General features: G+C 39.3%; 1 protein-coding gene across 1 annotated transcript in view; it reads right to left on the bottom strand.

The window, feature by feature from the left end:
• The window catches only part of LOC139718354 (uncharacterized), a 30,503-nt gene extending 6,249 nt beyond the window's left edge, over positions 1–24,254 (bottom strand). The window contains exons 1-4 of the mRNA XM_071629830.1: positions 24,137–24,254; positions 4,835–5,065; positions 3,123–3,209; positions 2,244–2,528 (exon numbers count right to left, since the gene is read on the bottom strand). Of these exons, the coding sequence (XP_071485931.1) occupies positions 2,244–2,528; positions 3,123–3,209; positions 4,835–5,065; positions 24,137–24,254 (721 nt within the window). The remainder of the gene's footprint in view (positions 1–2,243; positions 2,529–3,122; positions 3,210–4,834; positions 5,066–24,136) is intronic.
• Between the last annotated feature and the right edge of the window lie 1,011 nt (positions 24,255–25,265).

Genomic DNA, 25,265 nt, shown 5'->3' with positions numbered 1-25,265 from the left:
AAACGACAAACTTACATCTCTGAACTCAAACGTAACAATAAGGGTGAAGTTTCCCCTTTCACCAAGGCATTGGAACCAGGTGTAACTCCTCCTCCAAGAACATGCATTTCTTGTATATTATACTTGTCACGTAAGAAGGTTGCGTCATCATAGCAAGAATACCTCTGACTAGATGAAATGTTGTGGAGCTTTGATTATTCTTTCTTTTCTTTTTCTTTATTTACTCTGCGTATAAAGCCCAAAGCCCTACAACAGAGGTTAGACAAACGGACATGCGCGTCTGATGATTTTCAGTAAACAATTCCATATTGTAGGGCTGCCAACATTCACCAATCATGAAATTCTTGGGAGGGGGATTCGAAAAGTAATTAGGAGATACCTGAATTTATATGCATCTCAATGCGCGAAAATGATATATTTCCCTATCAGTTGGATCCTTATTATTTTCAGGAAGTCCTCTGCAGATTTGGGGATCCTCAATCGGCAGCTCAGCGTATAGTGCAGGGACTGACAGACCGGTTGAGCTTGTCGTGACCCAAAGAGATTTCTCTCCTCCCCACCACTGGCGAAAATCTCTATGTCGTGACCTCAGCAGTCGAAAGGATTACCGCGTATGAAATTAACGTCATTTCCTTTTTGTTTTGGGTACAATATTTGCTTCGGGAGCTGCTCCTATCCAGACCACAGCAGAACCGTGATAACGTTTTCGTGCCTATTTCATTTTCACCATACCGGAATTTAATGGTTGACGTAAAAGAGAGATTCTTCCATCATGTCTGTTTTGGAATGTCTACGTCACGCGGCTTTTTTATGTTAAATGTTAGCAGAAAAAAATGAGTATGTATCATGTCAGGATAGTCAGAGGTGTGCTTTTTCATTTCAATATGATATAGTAAATAAGAACGTATTATGTTCTTATTCGTTTTCTTTCCCACAAAAAAAAAATCGTTTGCTCTTTTGTTGGTTAATGTTTTAGATTGATGCATGTTATCTTTGTCAAGGAGAGTGTAAATGCTTCGCTTTTCTATTCTTTTTTTTTTCAAATTTGATAGGTGTAGCTGTAGAAATGAAGGTACAGTATAACATTGCAGCCACAATCAGTGGGTAAAGGAATCCCAGTGAATTCAAGATCTTTAATTGTTATTCTTGGTTAGCAAAGGGCCAGCATTCCTCCATTGTTCCTCTTGGATGAGATCAGAGAGAGAATGAGGAAAGACAGTCATGCTGACATCCCTTCCTTGCGAGTGATGTTGTAGCCCCTAGCGAGCACAAAGTAGCAAGTATCCCCTGCCCCCCCCCCCCCTAAGGAACAAGTATGGTTGGAATTCATCACGTTTTCATCACGAATGCAACACGTCATTGCCGTGAGCAGAATGAAAGGATGTCAACAAACGTATGAGATGTCATTTTGTGCTTTCAGGGGCCACTGCGCAGAACAACAGCAAGACAAAAAAAATGAAATCATTCAAGGAACTTTCGTGGAAGAGCGAAAACGCGAGATCGGGAAACGCGATAAAAACGCGCGGATGGATTACAACTGCCAAAACGTCGGAGATGAAAATGAGTTAAATGATGGAAGAGGAGCGAAACTTGTCGACTAAAATTGGCAACACGTGGAGAGGGGCTTTCTCTCTGTTCAGGGAACCTGGAAAAAGAGGAAGTTTTGGAATTAAATTTGTCAGTCCTGCGTCACTCTTTGTAACCATGATGCACGTTGTTTCGGATGCATCTGGTCTGCCACAGCGGTGACGATTAGTAGGAGGACTCATATTTTACTGTTTCTTCTTCGTTTTCGTTCCATTCTTCTTTTCGTTCTCTTAACTTTTTTTCGTCATATCGTTATTCTTTGTGGAATGTTTGGTATTCATCTCTTCTTTACTTTCTTTCTTTTTTTTGGCATTAGGTGTCGTTCTTGTCATTTTAATCTTCGGATCACTTCTTTGTCCTTGTCATCAACATTCCTATCCAGTTCCCGTTCCTTTGTTACATTCTTCAGATACAACTTTGCTTTTGACGCAACGGTTGAGTGATTACCTATGCCAGTAATGACCTTACCTAGAACGATTGATAGAAAGATGGAAAGAGACACAATGTATATTACACACAAGTGCGCTCTTTAACTATATTACACGCAAGTGCGTTTAACTTTTTCTTCAAATTTGTCATAGAGTTTTCTCTCTCCCTTTTCTCTCCCTTCTTCCCATTTCTCTTTCTCCGGCTATTTCACTCTGCAGTTAACTTACTCTTGAAGACGGCCATCGTGTTCACACCCCCACAAACTTCGTCAACGAGACCCTGGCACGGCATCTGGCACTCCCTGTCTGACGCCCGGCCGAGTCGCTCATAATTCGCACCGGCCGCTCCGCAGTAACATTCGCTGCCATACTCGACCGCGGCGAGGGCGTGACCGCCCTCGAGGCAAAAATCTATGCACCGCTGCGGCGACATCATGTTGGTCATCGGATAGATCGCCGCGGCTAGGACGCGGTCGTACCGCGAGTCGCGGTAGCAACCCAGGAAATTCTGGTCTGCAAAACAAAAAGGGAAAAGAAAAAGGATGTTAAACATTACCGATCCCGAGGTGATACATTCATTTCTTTTCAAATCGTGCAAACCAAATTACCACCCCCCCCCCCCCCGATGAAACTATGTGACTTAAAAATCACGTTTTCTACGAAAGTGTGATTTTGTCAGTAGTGGAATCCCTGTGACATAATTCTTACTGTTGCAGCAGGATATGATATGACTCGTCGCACCCGTTAACATTCTTTTTATTACTTGCTTTGCATTACCTCAGAGTTTGTTCAATAGGAATTGAAGTCTGAAAGTTCATGCATGATTGAATTGATGTGATGTAATCCTCTGGACAGACAAATCTGGGATTTTCTATACACAGAGCCACAATCCAAGCTGATATCATTTTATATTGAATGTTGAATGTCAGAGTAAATGATTATTATAAATAAATACAAATCGGTTTGTTTGTTTTTGTTATCGTGCACATAAAAAATTGTTCATGTTACAAGGTGCCATACTGTGTATTGAAATTATGTGCAGGTGGTTTCAAGAAAAGTGAGTTTAACCAACAAACAGGTGTACGGTGAAACAAAACATGACGTTACCATAGCAACTCGCCCAAGCTGGTATGCATGATTCCAGAGTGCTCTGGTCGATGAAAAGTCGCGGGCACCCGTTGACTTCAGCTTCACCTGTCAACGCGGACACAAAGGTGGAATGGATTTAGGGAGAGAAAGATGGGGGTGTAGACAATCTTTTCCACACATTGAACTACACTGTACTTGCTTGGTGTTCTTTATAGCTTGTAATAGTCTCGCCGCAAACTCCCCTTACTCTTTCTATCATTCATGTTAGAGTTCTGCCATGTAACAAAATAAAGAGAACAAAAACAAAAGCCCGAACATGGAATTTGATATTGACTTAACCATGACTCGTCTCTTTTTCGGTTTTGAGCGAAGAGTGATTTAATTCGCGAGTGGGTGGAATGTTACGTTCGTCGACCGCACGAGGTGACGAGAATAGTGATTAACTCTGCAACCAACAAGCTTTAAAGGACAGTCTTTAGCAGTGAAAAGGTTCAGTCGCATTCTAATGTTCACAGAATGTACACTTATTCACTAGCGTGCAGACACATGCGCATTTACACCTGTAACGCCACGTGCAATTGTGCCTGTTTATGTTGTAGGGCCTACATCTATTACAGCGTTTGTCAGGCGGTGACATGTCATTTGTTCCTGCGACAGTTGATCTGGCCTTATTTTCTTCAAGGACTTAGGGTTATCGTTGTGATAGGGTTTTAGGTTTAGTTTGATGTAAGGATTAGGATTACGAATATGATTATGCTTGTGGGTATAGAATTTATGTTTGGTTTTCTTAAGCGTGCAGATATTTCATGGGAGCATTGCAATGTCATTGTCGCAGGAGCAAATGTCATGGAACCTTGTCAGATACACTGAATATTTGAAAGACGTGAAATGGGCCGAGAAGTGAGTTTACGTTTTAAGGAATTCAGAGTGACATTGCATGCGAGATTCTTGTTATGCTTCATGGGATTAACATAATGACTTGATGACATCTGGGATCTGCATTTATGGTAGGAAATTGATTATCCTTGCATAAAATGAGTAGAAATTAAAACAAACAAATTGGAGATTATCAATAACAATGCTAGCAATAATGCGATGAAAGAGAAATACAAATAGTGTTCTCTTTTCTTGACAAAAAACTCCCAAAATGGTAAGCCTATGCGATTTTGACATTATACATGTAATACTAGTATATGATTATACATGATTCTGACAATTTTGTATGAAATAGTGATGATTATGTTGGGGTTGTTGTTGTCATTTTATCCAGGGTAGCCTCTTCAGTGTTGCCACCGTTCTATCAGAGGGCCCTGCCATTATCATTATTATTCTATAGCGTTGCCATACAGGAACCCATTTACACCTGGGATGAGAGGAACATAATAGGTAAAATCATCTTGTCGCAGGACAGGATTCATAAACGGGAAATCTGAATAAAAGTTAAAAGTCTTATCCACGATCTCACAGGGCCGACAGATATATAAAAAATAGCTACAATAGAAATGAAGCGAGGATGAAGAAAAGTTAACAACACTGAGGCGACACAGAGGAAGATTTAGAGAGAGAAAGAGAGTAAAGAACGAATAAGGAATGGAAGAAGAAGAAGAACAGGATGATGACGACGACGACGACGACGACGGAGAAGAAGGAGAAGAAGAAGAGGAAGAAGAGGAAGAAGAAAAAGAAGAGAGGAAATAGAAGAAATGAGAAAAAGACCTCCAGATGCATACTTCCTGTGCAGAGCAGCTGCTGGTCGTAGTACGCCAGTGGTCTCTCAGGTACGGCCTCCTCAACGGAGAAAGCCCGGCTGCCCCCGGCGTGGCCGAGCTGTCGGCAAATGACGAGCACATCGGCAATTCCCCACGACGGGGTGTGACACATGGTGAACCAGGCCGACCGCGCCCCATCGAAGATCTGCACGGTTCCGGTCAGGCTGCTGGATCCGTTCACGAGTCGCACCTCTGGAAAAAGAAGTGCAAGACGAGATGAGAACGAACTTGAAAATTCGATAATTTTCTGAACTGCCTTCTATATCTTTTCCTTTTGCTAATCAATCAGCCTTGTTTATTTCTTAAAGATCCAATAGCGTGGGCAAACATGGGTGGCCTGATTTAATCGATCTTCATTGGCTGCTCATTGTGGTACACTAAAACCATAAATAGCACCCGTCAGCGAATATTAGCGAGCTTTAAGGCCCGGTCACACAGCACTTTGCGGCTTAATCACGGCCAAAACACGTCAGAAAGTGGTCTCCCGTGAAGCAGACGATGTTGTTCGCGTTGATGTCGAGTTTAAGACGAGCTACGGTCGATTTATAGACGTGGCAGGACGCGGGGAAAAATCGGAACGGCGTCGGACGCGGTAAAAAGTTTTGAACTGCTCAGAACTTTATTCCGCGGACAACCGCGGGCGGCACAAGTGGTAAAGACGTGCAAAACACGTGAAACACACGTGATAATCCGTGTTCCGGCAGTGATTAAAACTTGGGGAGACGCGGTAGTAAGACTTGGGCAAGACGCGAAAGTTTAGCGGTCTGTCACGGGCAGAGTACGGTCATCTGACGCGTGTTACGCCTTGGTATCACGGGAAATAGCGTGTGTCTAGCGGCTTATCACTGACAAATGGATTTCTCCGCTTACATACACATTTCTGGACGTGGTTAGCCGTGCTTAGGTAGTGCTTCAGCAGTGGAACAGCCGCCAACGGCCATACCCCGTACAAAGCACGACCAAACCAAAATTGACCAAAAAATTACCACTTACGACCACGTCCACCAGATTTTCATAACTTTTTGTACGTGATTTATAGAAGCGGAGTGCTGTGTGACCGGGGCTTTAGATCTGTGACCTTAACGCTAAGACGAAGTTAGTTAGGCCCAAAAATGGTGTTCTGCACATGCGCGAAGCAGCTATTTCCATTGTCAAACCGGATGGGCTGCGTCGTCTCAGCACCGCCGCAACGCCGATCTATTCAAAAGCTCGCTATCATGTGCATCGAGGCGTACGCTCATTGGTAACGGTCGACTCCAGGTCGAGATTATTCGGTTGTGTGTGTACGGACATTAGAGATCAGTGATAAAGCTGTGCACAATCCGTTACGGGGATCCACGAATAATCATATCCGAGCCGGGCAAGCCTTCCCACTCCATGGAATCGCCATCCTACGGGGTTTTAAAAGAGCAACGCAAGTGTACAAAAAAAAAACATAACTTGACATTCAAATTTGGCATAAAAGATATTATTTTAATTCATGAGGTCACGCACTTTTTCGTTGCAAAGAACATAGCTACTTCAAACAATGTAATTTAGAGGAAAAAATACATAAACAGGTCTTGAATTACATAAGTTCTTCTTTCTGTAATTGTCTTTGCCGCTAATTTGTTTAGAAAAATTATGATAACATGTACGTACGAACAAATGGCGGATGCCCTATCTGGAAGTTGGCCCGGTGGGTTCCACGACATTTGCTCCTGCGACAATATCACTCCCATGAAATATCTGCGCGCTAAGCCAAACATGAATTCTACCCACAAACATAACCCTATCCCTAATCCTAATCCTCACATGAAACTAAACCTAACCGTAAGTCCTTGGAGAAAACAAAATCACGAAGACTGGAGCAATGATTGTCTCAGAAACAAAATGTCGTGTCACCGGCCGCGGTCGTCTTTACCTTAGCCGTGACTGAAGAGTAGAGTGGGAGCACAAACATCGTGGAAATTAATTTGACTGTATAGGTGTCAGGTATGATTATTTCTAAACATCAGCTAAATGCGTAATTGTGGTCACTATATATAGCGATGAGACATGTCCATTCAGCTGCTTTAGTTTCTCTTAAATCGCGTTGACAAGAATTTATTTCGAGTATCAGATTGTGAGATATGATTACATGATTATTTGAAATCTGCATTCAGGAACAAATAATGGCGGGGGGGGGGACATCTCATATCCATGTGTGAGAGGAAAGCTGGGGTGAATCAGTTTGATGGGACCTTTCCCTTTGATAACTTTCGGATTCCCCCCCCCCCTTCCCTCTTCCTCTCTCAAAAGTACGTAAATGCATGGATAATTAGATATATACGCTATAACGGATTCGGGCTGGGAGGAAACACTCGCCCACACACAAAAACTCCGTTTCTCATAAAATATTTTGTCCAGTTCACACCTCATTCATCCGTATACCTTTGTTAATAAAATATTATATTACAGTGAGGTTTGTTTGTTTTTTTTTTCCTTTCGCTTTCAATATTATTTCTATTTTAACATCGCCTTTCATTCTCTTACGGAATCGAAACCAAAAGCGTTGCCCAATGGGTCAGCGTTTGGTCAGATGACACAAGTGAATTTAAAGAAAGGAAGCGCTAACAGAAGAAACGAGTTAGAATGGAAAAGAAAACAATGATCCAGGTACCAGGTAACCAGGATCTTTGTGGCTTTCTATTCCCTGATTTGATTAGACCTGTCTGGCTTTTAGTCGCAGAGGAAGATACTATATTCTTTTCCCTCTCCTTCTATCTTTGGCGCAGGTGCATGGAGGAGTAATGTTGGCTTCGAGGGCTCGTTAAGGTGTAATGTCAAAGAAGACCAAAAAGCGACCAACAAGTTAAGAGCTATTTTTTTTTTTCTTGCGAAGTACGTCGCGTACATGCATGCCAGTGTAAGCCACGCATCATTTATTGTGTAGGACCTACCATAATTATGCAAAGTAGGAAGAACGTTTTGACTGGGTAACCGCCTGATAAAAAGGTCACATAATCATTGCGCTGGGTTAGAAACATAACCCTACATCCACTCCCTGAAGTATCAACCTTGTTGCATTCTGTAGGGGCACATGAATCGGTTTAACCCTTAGAGGAAGTGCGCGGGTTTATTTTAACACGAGAACAGGAAAATGTCTCAATATCCTAACGTTCCTGCAGGAAGTCAATGGAAAAAAAAATGGCTGCAGGGATAAAGGTATAATGCACACTTTTTTCCCTTTTAACCTTTGGTTGTTTTAATTTAAGAAGCACACACATAACATAAATGAACTTGCAGCGGTTGACATAGTTTGATAATCCCCAGATTTGTATGCTCGGAACATGAAGGTTGAGTGTGAAATGAGTCGCTGTTCACTTTATAACGTATAGATCATAGTTTTTCGCAATTTTTGTAATTTGAGATGTGTTTTCGGCAATGATAAGTTTTTCTTCATTCGTTGTAATTCAATAGATTCTTATCGATGGTCGTCAGCCTTAGTATCATTATCATCATCATTATCATCATCAACATCATCATCATCATCATCATCATCATCATCATCATCATCATCATCATCATCATTATCATCATCATCATCTTCCTGATTTGCCACGGTTAGTTATTCACGTTGTTCCGGCTTTCAATATTATGAGCTGGAAAAGTGCAATTCGTCGCAGACAAGAAGTTATGCATTTGCCACACGCACACACTTGAGTGAGTAAAAGGGGTAGGGGGAAAGAGGATTGGTGTATTGACATGAATTTATTTTGATATTAAGGCCTTAATCAACAGCATTCTTATCAAAGCGCAAATCTAGATCAAAGCCCCTATAGTTAGTAGTGTTTCAGACGATGGTAAACTCTTAGGCCCGGATTCACAAAGGTGGTACAAATGAAACCATGGTTTAAACCATGGACAAATACTATAGAGCGCCAAGTGTGGCACGGAATATTTCGTTACGACATTGGTCATTTCGTCAACAAATTGACCGTTTCGTTAACGAAATTATCATTTCGTGGACGAAATGTTCATTTAGTTACAAAATGTTGTCATTTCGCTATAAAATCATCATTTCATCGACGAAATGACTGATTTCGCAACGAAATATTCCATGCGACACTTGGCGCTCCACGTTTTTTGTCCATGGTTTAAACCATGGTTTCATTTGCACCACCTTCGTGAATTCGGGCTTTAGTGACTCGACTAGTTTCATTGATATTTTTTTTTTTCGCAACTTAAGATTGAAGAGACACGCCTGCCATCCCTCCTTAGGGTGGGATTTCACGGAGCACGCGAACGATTTGCGAAGGACGCGAATGACAAAATTCAAAATTCGGATAAGTTTTTCTCCGAATGTTTTCCGATAATGAAGCCGAAAACTATTCTTGCGAAATTTGTGCGAAGTTTCCACGACGTATGTGCGAATGTCGTGTGTATCATTGCTAAAGTACAGCATGTTACGTACACGAAGAACACGCGACGGAAATGCGAACAACGAAAAATTTTCAATAATCATGGGAGAAAATGTACCCAAGGAGAGGTGGAAGCTGTCTTGAGTTGAATTTTTTTCTTTCCTCTATTTCTCCTTTCTTTTTCTCTCATTTCTCTATCGTGTGCTAGCCTACATTTTTTTTCCTAGGACATATATCTCCACTATATAGTAAAGCATTTGATCTTTTTCCGCAGTTCCTCCAACACATAATCTTTATTAATTTTAAGTGTATTCTGCGATTTTCTTTTATATCAAACATTTATTTCTCTTTGCTAGTCTTTAATTTCTTTTGTTACTATAGTTGTTAATAATTGTTTGATGTTTAGATGTATGTTACGATTTTTATTTGTAGAAAACGTATAGGTCATACATCCCCCAAACGTGCGCTAAACGTTCGCGAGAATGTCTCAAAAGGTACGCGAACAGTTTGCGATTACGTCGTAAAATGATCGGAAAAACTTTGCAGATTTCGCGTAACATACGCGAGACATTCTCCAAAGTTTCGGAGACTGTTTGGGGTTTCACGAACATTTTGCGAACATCGCGCGTGTCTTGCGAAGGTCTTGCGCATATGACGAAACTTTAAAGACACTTTCGAGAACAATTCACGAGCAAATCACGACCAAGTGTGCGGAAAAGGTTCGCAGAAAATTTCAAACTTTTTTGAAACTCTCGCCGAAGTAAAAACGACATTCGCGAACAATTGATGACGCTTCCGAACCCTCACGTTCGTTTGGCGATCTTTTGCAGACCAAAATGCGAATGCTGGATTTTGCCATTCGCGTCCTTCGCAAATCGTTCGCGTGCTCCGTGAAATCCCACCCTTAGACAGAAGCGTCGACAGTCCACTCCTGGGTAGTCTTCGTGTACAGTCTTTTGAAGATGATATTTGACATCGCATTAACAATTTGTTACTTGTTACCGATAGAAGGAAAAAAAAAGATAAATCCCCGAGTACAACACATATTTTTTTCGAAACTTTCGATTTGTTATCATAAAGAAAGACACTTTGGCAAAAAAAAAAAATTAAATAACACAAATACATGATAGCTAAGGTTAATATCCCGCGTTAAATTACTTAAAAAAAAAACTCTATGAGTGTTATATCGTTTCTCAAAAGGGAATGTTTTTGATAAAATCAAAATGGGCGGGGGGGGGGGGGATTGAGATAAAAGCAGTCCATAGATATTCTTCCCGTGTATTAACGATATCGTCATAATTAATACAGTTTTTATTTCTTGTATTCCATAATCAATTGGCATAGATGGAAATTATACTTTGCATTTGAGGTAGATGAACCAGAGCGTAATAAGGCCTAAAAAAAGGTAAAATAAGACAAGAATACAAGGTTTTCTAGAAAATATATGCGTATAATTATGCACATATGAATGCAATGGCATTCCGAACTTTGATTGAACACAATGAGAAGATTTCGATTCGTCGCTCTGCAGGAATAACTATGTGTTGGGAAAAGTCGCCTCCGGTTGCTAAAATAGAATTGAACGAATTGTCAACGAAACTTCACTCCCAAGGGTTTGACAGCGAACTCCTTTGAAAATAGGAGTTTCAGGTCTTCCAAATAAAAAGATTTTTTTTTTGTCTTCAGAATTGGGCGCGAGCGTTCACAACCGTGGATTGCTGTTATCACATGAAAGTACCGCTAGTCTAGACGGGTTCACCTTGAACTTTGGAGATTAATATGCAAGAAAAAAAAAGTCATACGAAGGAGATCGGGGAGTACTTTAGCGGCGTGTTGGCCTCAGACAATTAATCATATCGACAATATAGAAATTGAAAGTGCATTTTTTCCCAAAATTGAAGATAGTTCAGTAACGTTTTTCCCCAGTCAAAAGGCAATGACTGTGGCTGCCTGAATTCTATTTGCAAGCTTAGATCACTCAATATAATTACTTAGCTGTGTTTTAGTTAACTCTAAAGGAACTATTTATTCAGACTGTTGTGGGTTTCTTTCATTTTCTTGCCGTGCTTTTTTCTACTCAGAAACTTTAGACTTTGGACCGTTGTGCTGTTAGCATATTGGCTACCATGTGAAAGTTTCCTAAAAAGTTCAACGGTTCAAGAACAATTTATCAAAAAATCTACTTCGGATGTTTACCCACTGGAACAACTGAGAGAGGGTTAGGTGCAGAGTCACATTAAAGACGACTAACCAAAGTCATGCACACCACTATCAGCTGACGTCCAGCTGACCTCCACGTATCTGATCATTAACTCTGTCATCAAAATCACCATCTTGTTTGCACAAAAACGTATGGTAATATCTTAAGGTGCCGTTCCTGCAAGCTATAGTTAAGCTATGTACGGTCTACTTAAGTTACCCCGGTTATTGCATCACCTGCTGGCACTCGTACAATAAGAAAAAACATTTTAACCAACTCAGAACAACCATTTCAAGATGCCATTTACATTTTTTTTTAATTGGATGAAAAGAATAATGTTTCCTCGTTGAAAATTTGCCAGAAAACGAGGAGGGATTACCCCGATCACATTCGTAAAGAAGATCTGAATACGTATGGGTGAGTGTTTAACATTACCCCTTAAGAGTGGTGATAGTTTGGCACGTTATCTTCTGTTTTATGTTTCTTTTTTGTTTTATGTTTTGTAACTTTTTTCATTTATGTTTCTACGCCATAAAGAGTAACGTGCATCCTCCTTTTGTTTACAAACCTTAGGCCAATACACAAACATGCGAAAAGCTTCCTACAATTCAAGGTTAATCACTCCGGAATCGTTAAAAAAAAGTACAATAGAAAAAAATTCCCTGAACTTTTGCATGCTACATTATGTTGTTGCTGTTGCTGTTGTTGTTGTTTTGTTGTTGTTTTTTGCTCTTCAATTGAACTTTTTTTTAGGACAGTAAATCGCCTTCTGTTTTCCAAATACATCCAACCACTTTCAATTTTGTTTGTTGTTTTTTCCTTCCAGCAATGTTGACTATGTAATAACACCATTATGAATCGAAAGTGAACTTTTTAGCGTACTTTCCAAATCAGCAAGAAAATTAAAACACTTTTATATATTTCCGTCAATAATGTATCAGCATGGTTGATGATGATATCAGAATGACTACACTGCAATACTTTCCGAAGTTAAAAGTGAGATACAGAGAAAGACAAAGAAAAAAAAAAAGACAGACACAAAATTAATCGGAAAGGAGGACAAACTTACTGAACAAAAGATGAAAATCGTTGATTCCATTTCAGATAAATAACAATCAGTTCAACATGGGAGCGTTCAGGGTTACTAATTTTGTCGTCAAAAATCTTGTCAGCATCTTTCAAATTGCAAAGATATGTTTACTCGATTTCTATAGATTATTTCCGTAAAATTCACGTGCTTATCACAAAAAAGCGTCATTTATGGATTTATTCATTTATTTATCTATTCATTTATTTATTTATCTATCTATCTATTTATTTATTTATCTATTTATTTATTTTTAGAGCTGTCGCCTGGCAGCAATTCAAATTAATCCAATTTTTCCTGAAAGAATTAAACAGATGATAATAACAACAGATAATCTTTATGCAGCGCATTTTCCACATTCAATTAAATATACGCTATTCGATCAAAACTCATCATAAATTGCTGGGGAAAACTACGCTTTCGAAGTCCAACATGAGATACACATGTAGACATTTACAGCACATTAACTTGGTATTGTACACCGATGTTGAAGAGGACAATACAATGATGGAGGCTGATAACTGTGGTAAACATCTTTCAAGAAACATTGACACCTCTCCTTTAAAGTATAAATCTAACTTTAACACTTCCCCAGAATCTAGTTCACGCAAAGGGCGTACAAAGAAGATGCAATGTAATATCCACTTTGCAATTAGCTGGGACAAAAATAGAAACAGCGAGCACACACACAGAAGAAAAAAAAAAGAGTCACGTGAACAGGTGAATGTGCGACAGATTATATGGAAGGAATATTTATGTTGATAATTGCCGTTAGTCTGTTTAACTTCTCCCGCTCGGACCCGCGTTAACACGTGCGCATGAAGATGCGATCCACTTGACTTTTCCCTTCAGGCACACCGGAAGTAAACCCGGATACAGGTCTAACATCCGTCTTCTTCCTTGGGGGGATTACGCTGGTGTCGGATTCCTCGAGTGTTAATCCTTGTCATTGTTAATCCGGTCGTCTTGAGTTACCGCAGTTACAAATGAGTTCCGCGCGGAGCGGGGCTGGAGGTATCTGACTCCCTTTTGGCGCAAGGAGGATGTTTTTCATTAGATCCAGAATGTTAGAGGACATACCACGTCGTTGAGAGATAATTAAGACTTACGAGTATGATGCTGCTAAAATCCCGAAAAGGGGGATTTTCTTCCCTCTTTCCCGCGCTCTCGACAATGCAAATCGAGGTATCTGACATTGTCGTTGTTGTTGCTGCTGTTGATGGAGGCAAGTTGTCGTACATCTGTTGTGTTTTTGCAGCTGTTGCTGTAATTGGCATGATTCATTACGTATGGATTAAGAGTGATATCGGGACTACATCTAAATGATTCTCAGTTTGCCGCAAAAGAAATCCAGATTAATGAATTAAAGCAAATTACTAAAATGTATCAACTGCACAATACTATCTGGATTTCCGAATCGACTGTTCTGCAAAAAGGATAATCCATTTTACGGTATTGTGGCAAAACATTTGTTTTGTTATCCTTGCATCATACCTAAAGTTATTAAAGCTGTGTAAGCTATTTGATTATTGGAGATGATCGCTAGATTTAGAAAAATTGAAAAGAAAATTTACCCCCCCCCCACAAAAACAAATGTTTTATAGTACAATGTAGTTACAACAGGAGCAACAAATAGACACAAATTGGGTTTGATATGATCATTTCAAAGCCGGTGATAGGTTATCGAACATGGGATGCAAAATGTCGTCCAGATATCTTATTGTACATCAATCAAATATATCGTATGATTTAGGTCGACGATTTATCAACTGCAACCGCTCCCTCAAAAGTCATTATGGCTAGGAAATCTACAGTTCTGATCAAATGATGATATGTTTTATCATCGTCATCATTGCTAGTCATCATTGCTAGGAAATCTACAATATTCTGATTAAATGATAATATGTTTTATCATTGTCCTAAATTCCACAAAGAAATAGAGTTTGGTGAAATTTGGTGCACATGACTATTGTGTGAAGGTCAATGTGAGATACGGAAGAGATAACTCTCTCGTATTCAACTGTAACCATGCATTCCAATATAGAAAAACAAATATTCGAAACTTTAAGGAACAAATTCACCTTATTATATATACACATGTGGATTGAGTGAATGCAGCAATATAAGCAGAACAGATCAGTAAAAGCTTGAGAAAAATCGAACAATCTGTTCAAGAGTTATGACTTTTTAAAGTTTCTACGTAATCACTGTTAGATGAGAAGAGTGCTGTAGTGTATGATGTCACATGCGTATCTAAAGACAATTCTTCAAATTTTCATTTTATTCAATGTACACATTTCCTTGACTTGTTACTGATATAATCATGTTAAGGGCAACAATGTTCCTCCTGCCATCAGAAAGAGGCAAGTAAAGTGTTCTTTTATTATGTAAGAAAAGACAGTGTAGTAAAAGCTATGTTTAATTTTCTTTATATTTCCTTTATATACCTGTAGTTCTATACATGTGGCATCACAAGCTGCCGTTGTCTTCTTATCCAGCGATGGCGGCATTGAAACTTCAAAAAGTCATAACTTTGAAATGGATTGTCCAATTTTCCTCAAATTTTCACTGATTTGTTGTACTAATACTGCTGCCTTCTCTTCATCCTTATGCATATTGAGGTGAACGTGTCCTTTAACATTTTATTACTTTCTTCCCTTATCTGCTCGAATTATGCACCTTTCCAACGAATTGACCGTTGTACTTAACTCTACATCAAGGTCAACTTCAGCATGGCGTCGACGTCCTAAGAACATAAATTATACATTATATGAATATTAGTCTCTCGGCAAGGTTTATATAATATCACATATGATTTACCAATATCATTCAGTACTGTCGGCCTGCTATATGCAAGGTGAATAGCACAGAACTCGTCCTGAACCGGTGCTTCCTAGATACTTTGTCAGGAACTTTGAGGTAATTAAGTGACCCCCGTATATTGACCTACATATTTGCTAGCCGCTGAGTGACTCTGTTTGGATAAGTTCTTTTTGATTAGCAAATGTTTGCTATTCACTGGAAATTTTCCTGGCCGTTAGCGTTACCCAAACTGTGTTTCCAGAAATATCCTGGGTATTCCCATACCCTGGCCTGCTGCCACATCTTATTTTATTCCCTCTGTCGTTGTTGTTTATGTTTGCTTTACTTTGTTTTGTCTTGAACAACCAGGGGATTAATGGTGCTGCAGTGTAAAAAAAAAGAAATACAAGAAACAAAGATACTCACACAAACACACTAAGAAGAAGCTACTGGCTGAAAATATCAGAGAAACAAAAATTACCGACGAGCCTTCTGATCTCAACTCTGACAGACCAGTGAGTAGACTGGTAGACTGTTTATATTAATTGCGCTTTTGTATTTTATTTTTTTCACTTACGCTAGTCTTCTTTTCGTCAATAGCAACATCATCATCGTCGTCGTCGTCATCATCGTCGTCTTCATTATAATCATCATCAGGCGATTAATATGTTCCAATAATTTTCTTCTTTGTTCTTCTAATTTTTCTCCTTCTTCATGTACTCCATCTTATTGTCATAATTGTTTTTCTCAATGTTGTTCTTGCTTTTGTTTTGTTTATTCTTTTTTGTAGTTCCCTCCCCCTTTGTCTTCCTATGCTTCCTATTGTTGTGCATCCCACTCTGTTTCGTATATATATTAACAGTGGCATAAACATATCGAGATCTATACTGCTTTTTCTTCGTCTTCTACGTCTTCTTTTCCTCCTCCTTCTTCTTCTTGGTTTGAAAACTTACAAATCAATGGTGCGATCTTGTCGAGAGTCACGAATGTTCATCCGCAGGGACCACTAGCTATGCGGCATGACTTATTGAAACCCCGACAAAAGGAAGAATATACCCGAGGAGCGATTCAAAGTTTTGTGTCTCCCCATCTGATTACCGTGGGCAGGATATTAAAGACGAATGGAATACGTATTTTCCCTCGCTGGGACAATAAAACGGGGTGCGAATGCATGAACGCCGGGTGAACTGTCTCGTTTGTTTTCTAATCGATCGATCAACGTGATCGTCTGATAGGAAGGTGAGCAGTTAGCCCGATACGATCTCGAACGGGGTTTGGTTTCTGGCAAAATGTTCCATCGAAATAATTACGAGATGGACATTCGATACCTTTAATCTCGGATTAGTGGCGAATTATGGCGAAATATTGGTTTGGGGTTATCATGGAACAAAGGAAGCAAATTTAACTACAAAATCTAAAAGTCATCGCAAAAAAGGACTTTCAATAAAAAGACAAAAACAAATAAGCAAAAAACACATGCATCCCTCGTCACTCGTGGTTGCATTTCACTTCAGAACAAAAGCGTCTGTACTTCGGATTTAGATCACTTTTGTCCAAAGGCAGAGTATTACTCACTGGTGCAACTGGTAAATTACTTCAAATAAAATGACAAAATACATGATCATGTGATACAATTTAACTGAGTAGAGAAAGATAATTATCGTGTATTTGGTACTGAAAAAATCCTGTGTCAAACGTTTGGAGATAAGAACAGGAAAACAGGAAAAGAGAGGATGATGATGATGATGACAAAAATGACGATGAAAATCATACAATAAGAGTGGGGTGAGACAAAACCATCACGTTCTGAAAGAATATTAAGATATTATGTTATGGAGAATTATCAAACCCCACACTAAGTGATATAGAGCCACTTCATTATGACCATCGGCATCATTATTTGTTTATTTATTTATTTATTCAGCTTTTCTTTGTCTGCTTTCTTGGATGTCCGATGCATAAAAGCTCTCCGTTATAAACCAAAGGAAACTACAAAGAAAGATGATTATGATGATGATGATGATAATAATGATGATAATAATGATAATAATAATAATAATAATAATAATGATAATAATAATAATAATAATAATAATAATAATAATAATAGAGTGAGGGGAGTGATTGAGAGACAAAGAGGCTAAAGATATGACACGCGCTCTCTTCACATTTTAGTGTTGCAAGCCAAAAATTTTCCACAGAAAACAGGCATCGGCGTGTAAAAAAGACTCATCGTACAGTGCGCAGCAGAAGTAATTTACGTAAGAGCGCTCTACACAAAATAGCATTTTGTATAATGACAATAATTTATCAGCAACTAGCACTGTGCAGACATTGATATAAGCGTCAACATCGAGTGATCCTTGCCTTGCCGTGGTTGTTTAAATCTTGTTCAGATGTCAGGGTGACAAAGGGAATTCTACCAACCCCTATGTTTCTAACAACAGGAAGCGCATATGTTCGTTGGGTGAATCACGGATCAGACAGACGAACGAGAGATAAATATATGTTTTCTCTCATTCTCTTGTTTGTCATTGCGCTATCCCTGACAAAATGAATGCGTCACATCAATGATCGATAACTTTCCTATGCAGCCTCCCCCACCCCCATTTTCTTTTATCCGCACTTCATGTGCGTGCCTGATAAATCTCTATTGTGGTTCGTACCATTAGCGCGATTTTAATGACTCATTATTCGGAGTTAATCACTGAGTTGTTACAAGGAAACAACATAAGACTCTAGCCCTGTCATGAGCTAAATAACTTTCACTCAACCCCCCCCCCCCGTAAGTTTTCTTTGGTGTTGATCTCATGATATCCCACCTTGCGAACGTACCATTCTCTATCTTCGTATACACTAAAGGCACTCCAGTGCAAACCAGTGCAGTAATCATACAGGACGATGGTACTCGATGCACTACCTCAGTGAAAGAACTGACACCTGAAAAGTAGTTTGATAGATTTGACGACTATCTTGTATATTCTAGTGATGGATATGTTCACATAAATATGCTATGAATCATCACTTACACTGAGAAAGGAGAAACAGAACGACTTTAATCTCGCCATTCTTCTTCTTTTATTTTTACCCACCGGTTGTACATTGAAAAGGCCTGACACCAACAAACTATTTTACGGATATTGATACTTTCCTTAGCTTTTCGTTCTAGTAATAATGATGGCATGGTCTATTTACGCACGAAATCGTCCAAAGTTATTCTTTGTTTGTTTGTATATTTGTTTGTTTTCATTTTCCATCTGAGAAGATGCACTAGCTGGTCTTCCGTGGGGTCCAGTTGAATGTGAGACGGAACCACTTCATCGGGATATGCACCCTGCTCTTTACAATGAATGAATGAAGCGGGATCTTTTACGTGCATGAGTCGTGACTCTGTCACACATGGAACCTCCGTTTTATGCACTATCCAAGCAAGAAACAACTATTGTTTTGCCTCTTTACGTGATTTCACACAACACTGCAGACGCGCTAACGACTGAGCCAAATCACCGCATCACCTGTGTGTAAGCACTGTTCTCCTACAAAGCTCTGTTACGATGTAATTTTTTCAAGGTGTTCACTTGTACACCTAATTGAAGAGGTTGAAATAAGTAACATATGAACATAGATAAGGTATCTTGTCCACGGATGCACGCACCGGACAGTATTTGAATCCACAATCTCCAGTTTCAGGGTTCTATATCCTTATCCAATACTATAACGTTAAAATCTGGCAGGATCAGATAGAAAGTGAAGAACATCTGGATGCGACTCGTCGACATGAAAGTTTGATAACTATATCTTGTCGTCGATCTAGTCGAAATGTTCCCAAGTATTCATTGGAGAGTTACAACTGAAGATGACCCAGTTAGACCTACGTTGTTCTACTTTGTTGTTGTTGTTGTTGTTGTTGTTGTTTTATTGCTGTTGATGTTGTTATTCTTGTTTTGTTTATGTGTGTGTATTCCTCTTTTCGTTTTAATCAAAACCACTATATGATATGATTAATTTAAACGCATTTATGCTGTTTTCATTGTATGAATGGTTTGTTGTATTCATGGTGAATGGAAAACAAATTTGAACTTGAACTTCTTCTTACCATTGACCCCGTACATACGCTCACAGTGTGTCTGTGTGTGTGCGCGCGCGCGTGCGTGTCGTTGTGTGTGTGATATCATCGCCTGGCCGTTCTCTGCAGCTTGTGACTCAGATAACAGATTATTATGACGGGCAGAGGAAGTGACTAGCCAGCTGTCCCGACAACCCTTGACCTTGACACGGATGAGCTCACGAACGTCCGGGACCGTTTCCGGGTGTTTCCGGGACGAACATCGGACATGATGGACATATATACCGTGGGGTGAGGTCAGAATAGGTCGTTTACAAAGCTAAATGACATTATTGATGACGAAACAGAAACACTTTGAACTACTCCATAGTCATACATATGAGCAATGCTCCCTTCCCACCTAAAGTGTGTACATAGGAATTTCAAATAACATTGCCAAGTCTTCCTAAAAACACCTGCAAGAAACTTGTGGTAAAACGTGAGCATTATGATGCGTGAGATGGGGGAGGGGAGGAAGATCCTACAAAATCCGTGTTGTCAAAACAAATTTACCCCCCCCCCCAAAAAAAAAAGAAGAAAACACAGCAACAATTGTAGTTTGCCCATTTCAGTCTTGTCTTCGTGCCGTTTTTTTTTTTCAGAACAGAATGATTGCCGACAACATTCAAAGGAAGATCTGTATTACCAAAAAAAAAAAAAAAAAAAAGGCACACACACAATTAAACAGCCAATGATATAAAACTGAAATTGAATCTGTAAGAGGAACTTAAGTTATTCTTTGTTTGTTTGTATGTTGGTTTGTTTTCATTTTCCATCTGAGAAGATGCACTAGCTGGTCTTCCGTGGGGTCCAGTTGAATGTGAGACGGGACCACTTCATCGGGATATGCACCCTGCTCTTTACAATGAATGAATGAAGCGGGATCTTTTACGCGCATGAGTCGTGACTCTGTCACACATGGGACCTCCGTTTTATGCACTATCCAAGTAAGAGAGAAATATTGTCTTGTCTTGTCTTCGTGCCGTTTTTTTTTTCAGAACAGAATGACGATTGCCGACAACATTCAAAGGAAGATCTGTATTACCAAAAAGAAAAAGGCACACACACAATTAAACAGCCAATGATATAAAACTGAAATTGAATCTGTAAGAGGAACTTCATTTTTTTTTTCTTTTAGTAATCGATTTGATAGTTTGATAAATGGTCACCTGCAAAGCAGCACTGCTAGATCACAATGAAAGACGAAATGATTCATTTGTCTAACCGTTGGTAACAATGAAGCTAAAAGTATCGAAATCACTTTCAAGGATTCCCTCGAGTAGTTTCACACGATAACATCTTGCAAAAGTGTTTCACTTTCATGTCCAGACTCTAACTTCCACCATTCTATTTTGTTTGTTCTGTTTTGTTTGTTCTGTTTTATTTTTCTTTCTGTGCTTTTTGTTGTTTGTTTTGTTCTGTTTAATGAAGGCCTCTTGTAAGTGGTATGGAAATGCGCCTTGCAGCCCTCGAGGGACGTAACACGCGGAAGAGTACAAGAAGACGTGTTATCATTGACATAGGCAATGCCAGTTCATGCGTATTTCCTGGCAAGTTGATAAGTTACTCCATGAGCACATGGAGACTCCACAGGATGTCGCCATCGAAAGGACTATCTGATTTCTGCTCATCACGGATCCCAATAACCCAATGATTAATCTGTTGGCATCGTATGTATGCGAAAACATGAAGAGAATTATGTTTGACTTTGAATCTGAATTTCTCTTTGTTTTGGTGCATATACACATGTACCTTATCTTAAAGTGAAAGTGCAGCTGGTTTATATCATACCATAGGGATGAGGACCATATTGTCTAATTACCTGTGATTTCAAAAAATGAAAGCAATGCAGATATCTTAAAAGTGAAGGAGGCATTATCATATGATACTGATTACCATGACTCGTATTTGTTTAAAAAAAAAAGATAATACAGTGTAATACCTTAACTCGTCTCTTGATTATACATCAAGAAGTTCGTGATAGATATAGATGGGGCATAATGAGGACAATTTCTTATCTCAGCTATTACGAAATACACACTGAACTGAAAGCATAGTTAAAGGGGATGGCTAGTAAGTGGGAATCAGTGGGAATGCTGGGTTATGATTGTTCCAATTCTTGTGAGATTCATTTAAGAGTACATCATACATCTTATATATCTATTATTGTGTGAAAATTATTTGCTTCAGAACGGTCTCATATTCAAGTAATGTGCAGTTTAATGCCCCGTCACTGTACAGGCATGCTAACCTGAAAACATTAAACTGCATATTACTTGAATATGAGACCGTTCTGAAGCAAACAATTTTCACACAACAATAGGTATATAATGTACTCTTAAATGAATCCCACAAGGATTGGAACAATCATCCCCCAGCATTCCCACTGATTCCCACTGATCAGTTACTAGCCATCATATCATATGATTTAATTAGTTCTCATTCTTTAAAATCTTGTCCAGGCGAGTTACTGTTTGTTCGTCACCGCAAGGCAGTCAAGGCCTGGTTGCGTTATTTTGTTTCACGGTACAGGTACACAAAGCCGCAGGACTTGACTCAAAGTACCGTTACACACGGCACATCGAGGACGATTATGATGAATGGTAACACACACACACACGGGAAGTCTAACCTGCGCAACCATGAACTTGATGAAAGATAATTGGGTATTAACCCTGGAGATAGGGAGCGGAGGGGTGGCTGTGGTGACCGCGGGGGTTAATGCGGTGACACGAAAGATGAGCCACCGGAGTCACCCTTGCCCCTCAGTCAACCACATTAATAGATAATACCTGTTCACTCTGGCCACGTCAGCGATGAGTGTTGTTGATGACTCCCAGTGATGTTTTTCCCTTTTCTAATAGCCCTATATACAATATCATAAACTATCGTACCTGTCGTCGATTGGTACCTTCACGGACTTCGTTAACTTATGGTTATTTAGAAGATAGCAGGAGTGTGTTTTGTCCACATCTTAAGTACAACTTTTTTCATGGTATTTCATCAAAGAGAAATGTAATGTTACCAATGACGATATTAACGATTATGACAATAATGATCCTTCTACTACTTCTACTATTTAGTAACAATAGTAAAAGTAATCATAATTATGCTAATGAATACAATAATAGTAATAGCAATCATCATCATCATCATCATCATCATCATAATGATGATAATGATGGCAATAATAATAACAAAATGACAATAGTGATGATGATAATAATAATAATAATGATAACAATAATAATAATAATAATAATAATAATCATAATAATAATAATACCAATAATAATAATAATATCAGAATAATGATGAATAAATGTATATCGATATTGCTGTAGATGATCAAAGACAGAATAGGGGTATGGGAAGCAGGAATACCTCTCTCTCAGACCCTGTACAATAAAGTAGTGAATCACGCTTATTTAACTTACTTTTTTCTGTGCTTCAATTTTTATTTTTCGATTGATGTCCTTAATCAGAGGGGTCCGCATTCTAGATATTTCTACAAGCTTTGTCTTTTTAGTAGGTCCCTCCATTTTGCGCACTTTGCGTATTGTTTACTTCATTTCGATCACTTCTGCTTTTATGACAACGTATGATTACTTTCAGGTTCCACAACATATTACATACTCTTTTTTTTATCTTACATCTTTTGCGCTGAAACCTTATTCCCTGCTACCAAAGAAAGTGAACTGTATGTTCTTGTCGAAAAAAAAAATGAAAAAATGAAATTAGATTTTAATTGAATTTAATTGAATTGAACTATTTGCATTCAGTATCTCCCAGCACATTGTTGATTAATAATTTTTTGTTTAGTATAAAGAGTCAAAAACCAGTGTTATGCTTATGTCGTCGATTAGACACCATCTTCACACCAAGCTGACTATATCGCTGCACTTCATCCCTTTCCCATTTCCCAAGGAATATCATTGCAGTCAGGATAAATGAAAACGTTGTTAGAAGAGCATGCTAATACATGTGTTTAAGAATAATACTTAACATGCTCTTCTAGCAACGTTTTCATCCTGACGAGTGACGCCCAGTAGGAAATGGGAAAGGGCCAGACAGCGTACAGGTCAAACACAACTTTTCGCACTGTTCTCACCGTCGTGTGGGGTAGGGAGAAGCGTGAAAAAACAGAATGACTTTACAACAGTTTCGTTGTTTGGCAATGTTATTTCCCTGTGAGTTAAGAATGTAAACACTCCGGTCCATCGCGTACTTCCCGTTATACAGGAACCATCGTCGGACTGCCATTTACGCGAACAATGTTCAAACTACTGAAATCTTATCAACATGCTACAAGCCACGATAATGGGTCACTAGCTGTTACTCAACCTGATGAGTACTAATAAATATTGTGACAAGATTCTTATCCTAACTTTGTATAAGCGTAGTGGTATTTTAATCAAATCAGAGACGAATTTTCACTTGCAAATTGTAACTAAATCCATTCCAATTTTTTATTCATTCATTATTCATTTCAGGAATCGGCCGAAAGAGAAACAAGGTGATCATTCCCCAAAATCACCATAGCTATTAGATTACAATTCTTGTTGCACACGTGCATCAAGATTGATGACAGAAGAGATCAAAGATTGCAAAGACATCGATGACATGACTGGGGTTGTTAGTAATTATTATTAAATTAGTGACAGTATTGAAAGGATGGAGAACGTACCTGAAAGATGTTGAGCGTAGCCAGTGGTGCCGAGAAAGAGCAGGACTTGCAACAGCATGCAGGCAAGCCTGGAAGTGGACATCTTCAAGGGTGATCTGTCGTCTGGTCGAATTGTCATTTTGGCGCCAACGAACACCAGATCCTACCAGTGCATCGCGGGGCAGACGACGAGTAATTTGGTATTCACTTTTATTTACCTGCTTCGATTATGGTTTTGGCCCCAGCTCCGATGTCAAGAGTAATTTCAGTTCAATATACAATGGTGTTGATTAAAATTGCAACAATTATTATTGTTTTCAATAACATGGATGACAAGAACTTGAACCCTCTGTCTGAAATAAGATTGTGGTGTACGTTACTGTCTGTACGTCATCAGCTTTTGTCGGAAATAATGTAGTGTTCACTATTTGATGAAATCGATGTAGCACCAACGATCAAAGAAAAGCTGGCTTCGTCCAAAGACCTGCGAGACAAGAAATGAAAAATAGCATCACACGATCCGGAGTATCGTCCGAGTATAGGTTACGACTATTATTCCGACTTTCGCAAAATGTTGGCATAGAATATTGTGGTGTGCGTCCACCACGGGTGAGGAAAAGTTTGAGAGTGAGCTACCGTTTCTATAATCAAGGGGAGACCACAGCGCATTTGGTCGTTGAGTCACCGCTTATCGTATCGCGGAGAAGCAGACAACCGATAGAGTACTGAATCCCAGAGGGAGCGATATTACTGATCGCATGCGTGATCGATCTCAAATCCAATTGCGTGCGCCGTAAAACGTGTTCTCAACTGGGTTTCTGGATGACCGAGTCAGGGAGCGGATAATGCGGCATGTTTAACTAGTTCCCTTGTTGGATCCAGCGAACTTTATTTGCAGGAAGTACTAAGTTTCTGGGCGAATTTTTCCGCTCAGATAAGGAAGAACCGAGCAAACCAAACGCAAAGCATGCAAGACTGCAACGGTTTGCTCCTCGTTAATGTTATACAGAGCGTCAACAAACTGTAACGAACTATCAAATAATTTCCCGCCACCAATAAACTCATCGGCATTGCCTAGGAGTAAATAAATCAAGGAGAATGGCAGGGAGGCTGTCTTCACAAATTCGTTATATGGACTTATGAGCTAGCA

The sequence above is a fragment of the Diadema antillarum genome, unplaced genomic scaffold (assembly GCF_040938485.1).
Source record: "Diadema antillarum isolate AM-2024a unplaced genomic scaffold, OU_Dant_1.0 scf00000008, whole genome shotgun sequence".
Lineage (NCBI taxonomy): Eukaryota > Metazoa > Echinodermata > Echinoidea > Diadematoida > Diadematidae > Diadema > Diadema antillarum.
Note: the sequence above shows the minus strand (reverse complement) of the source record. Positions and strands in the feature narration are given on the sequence as shown.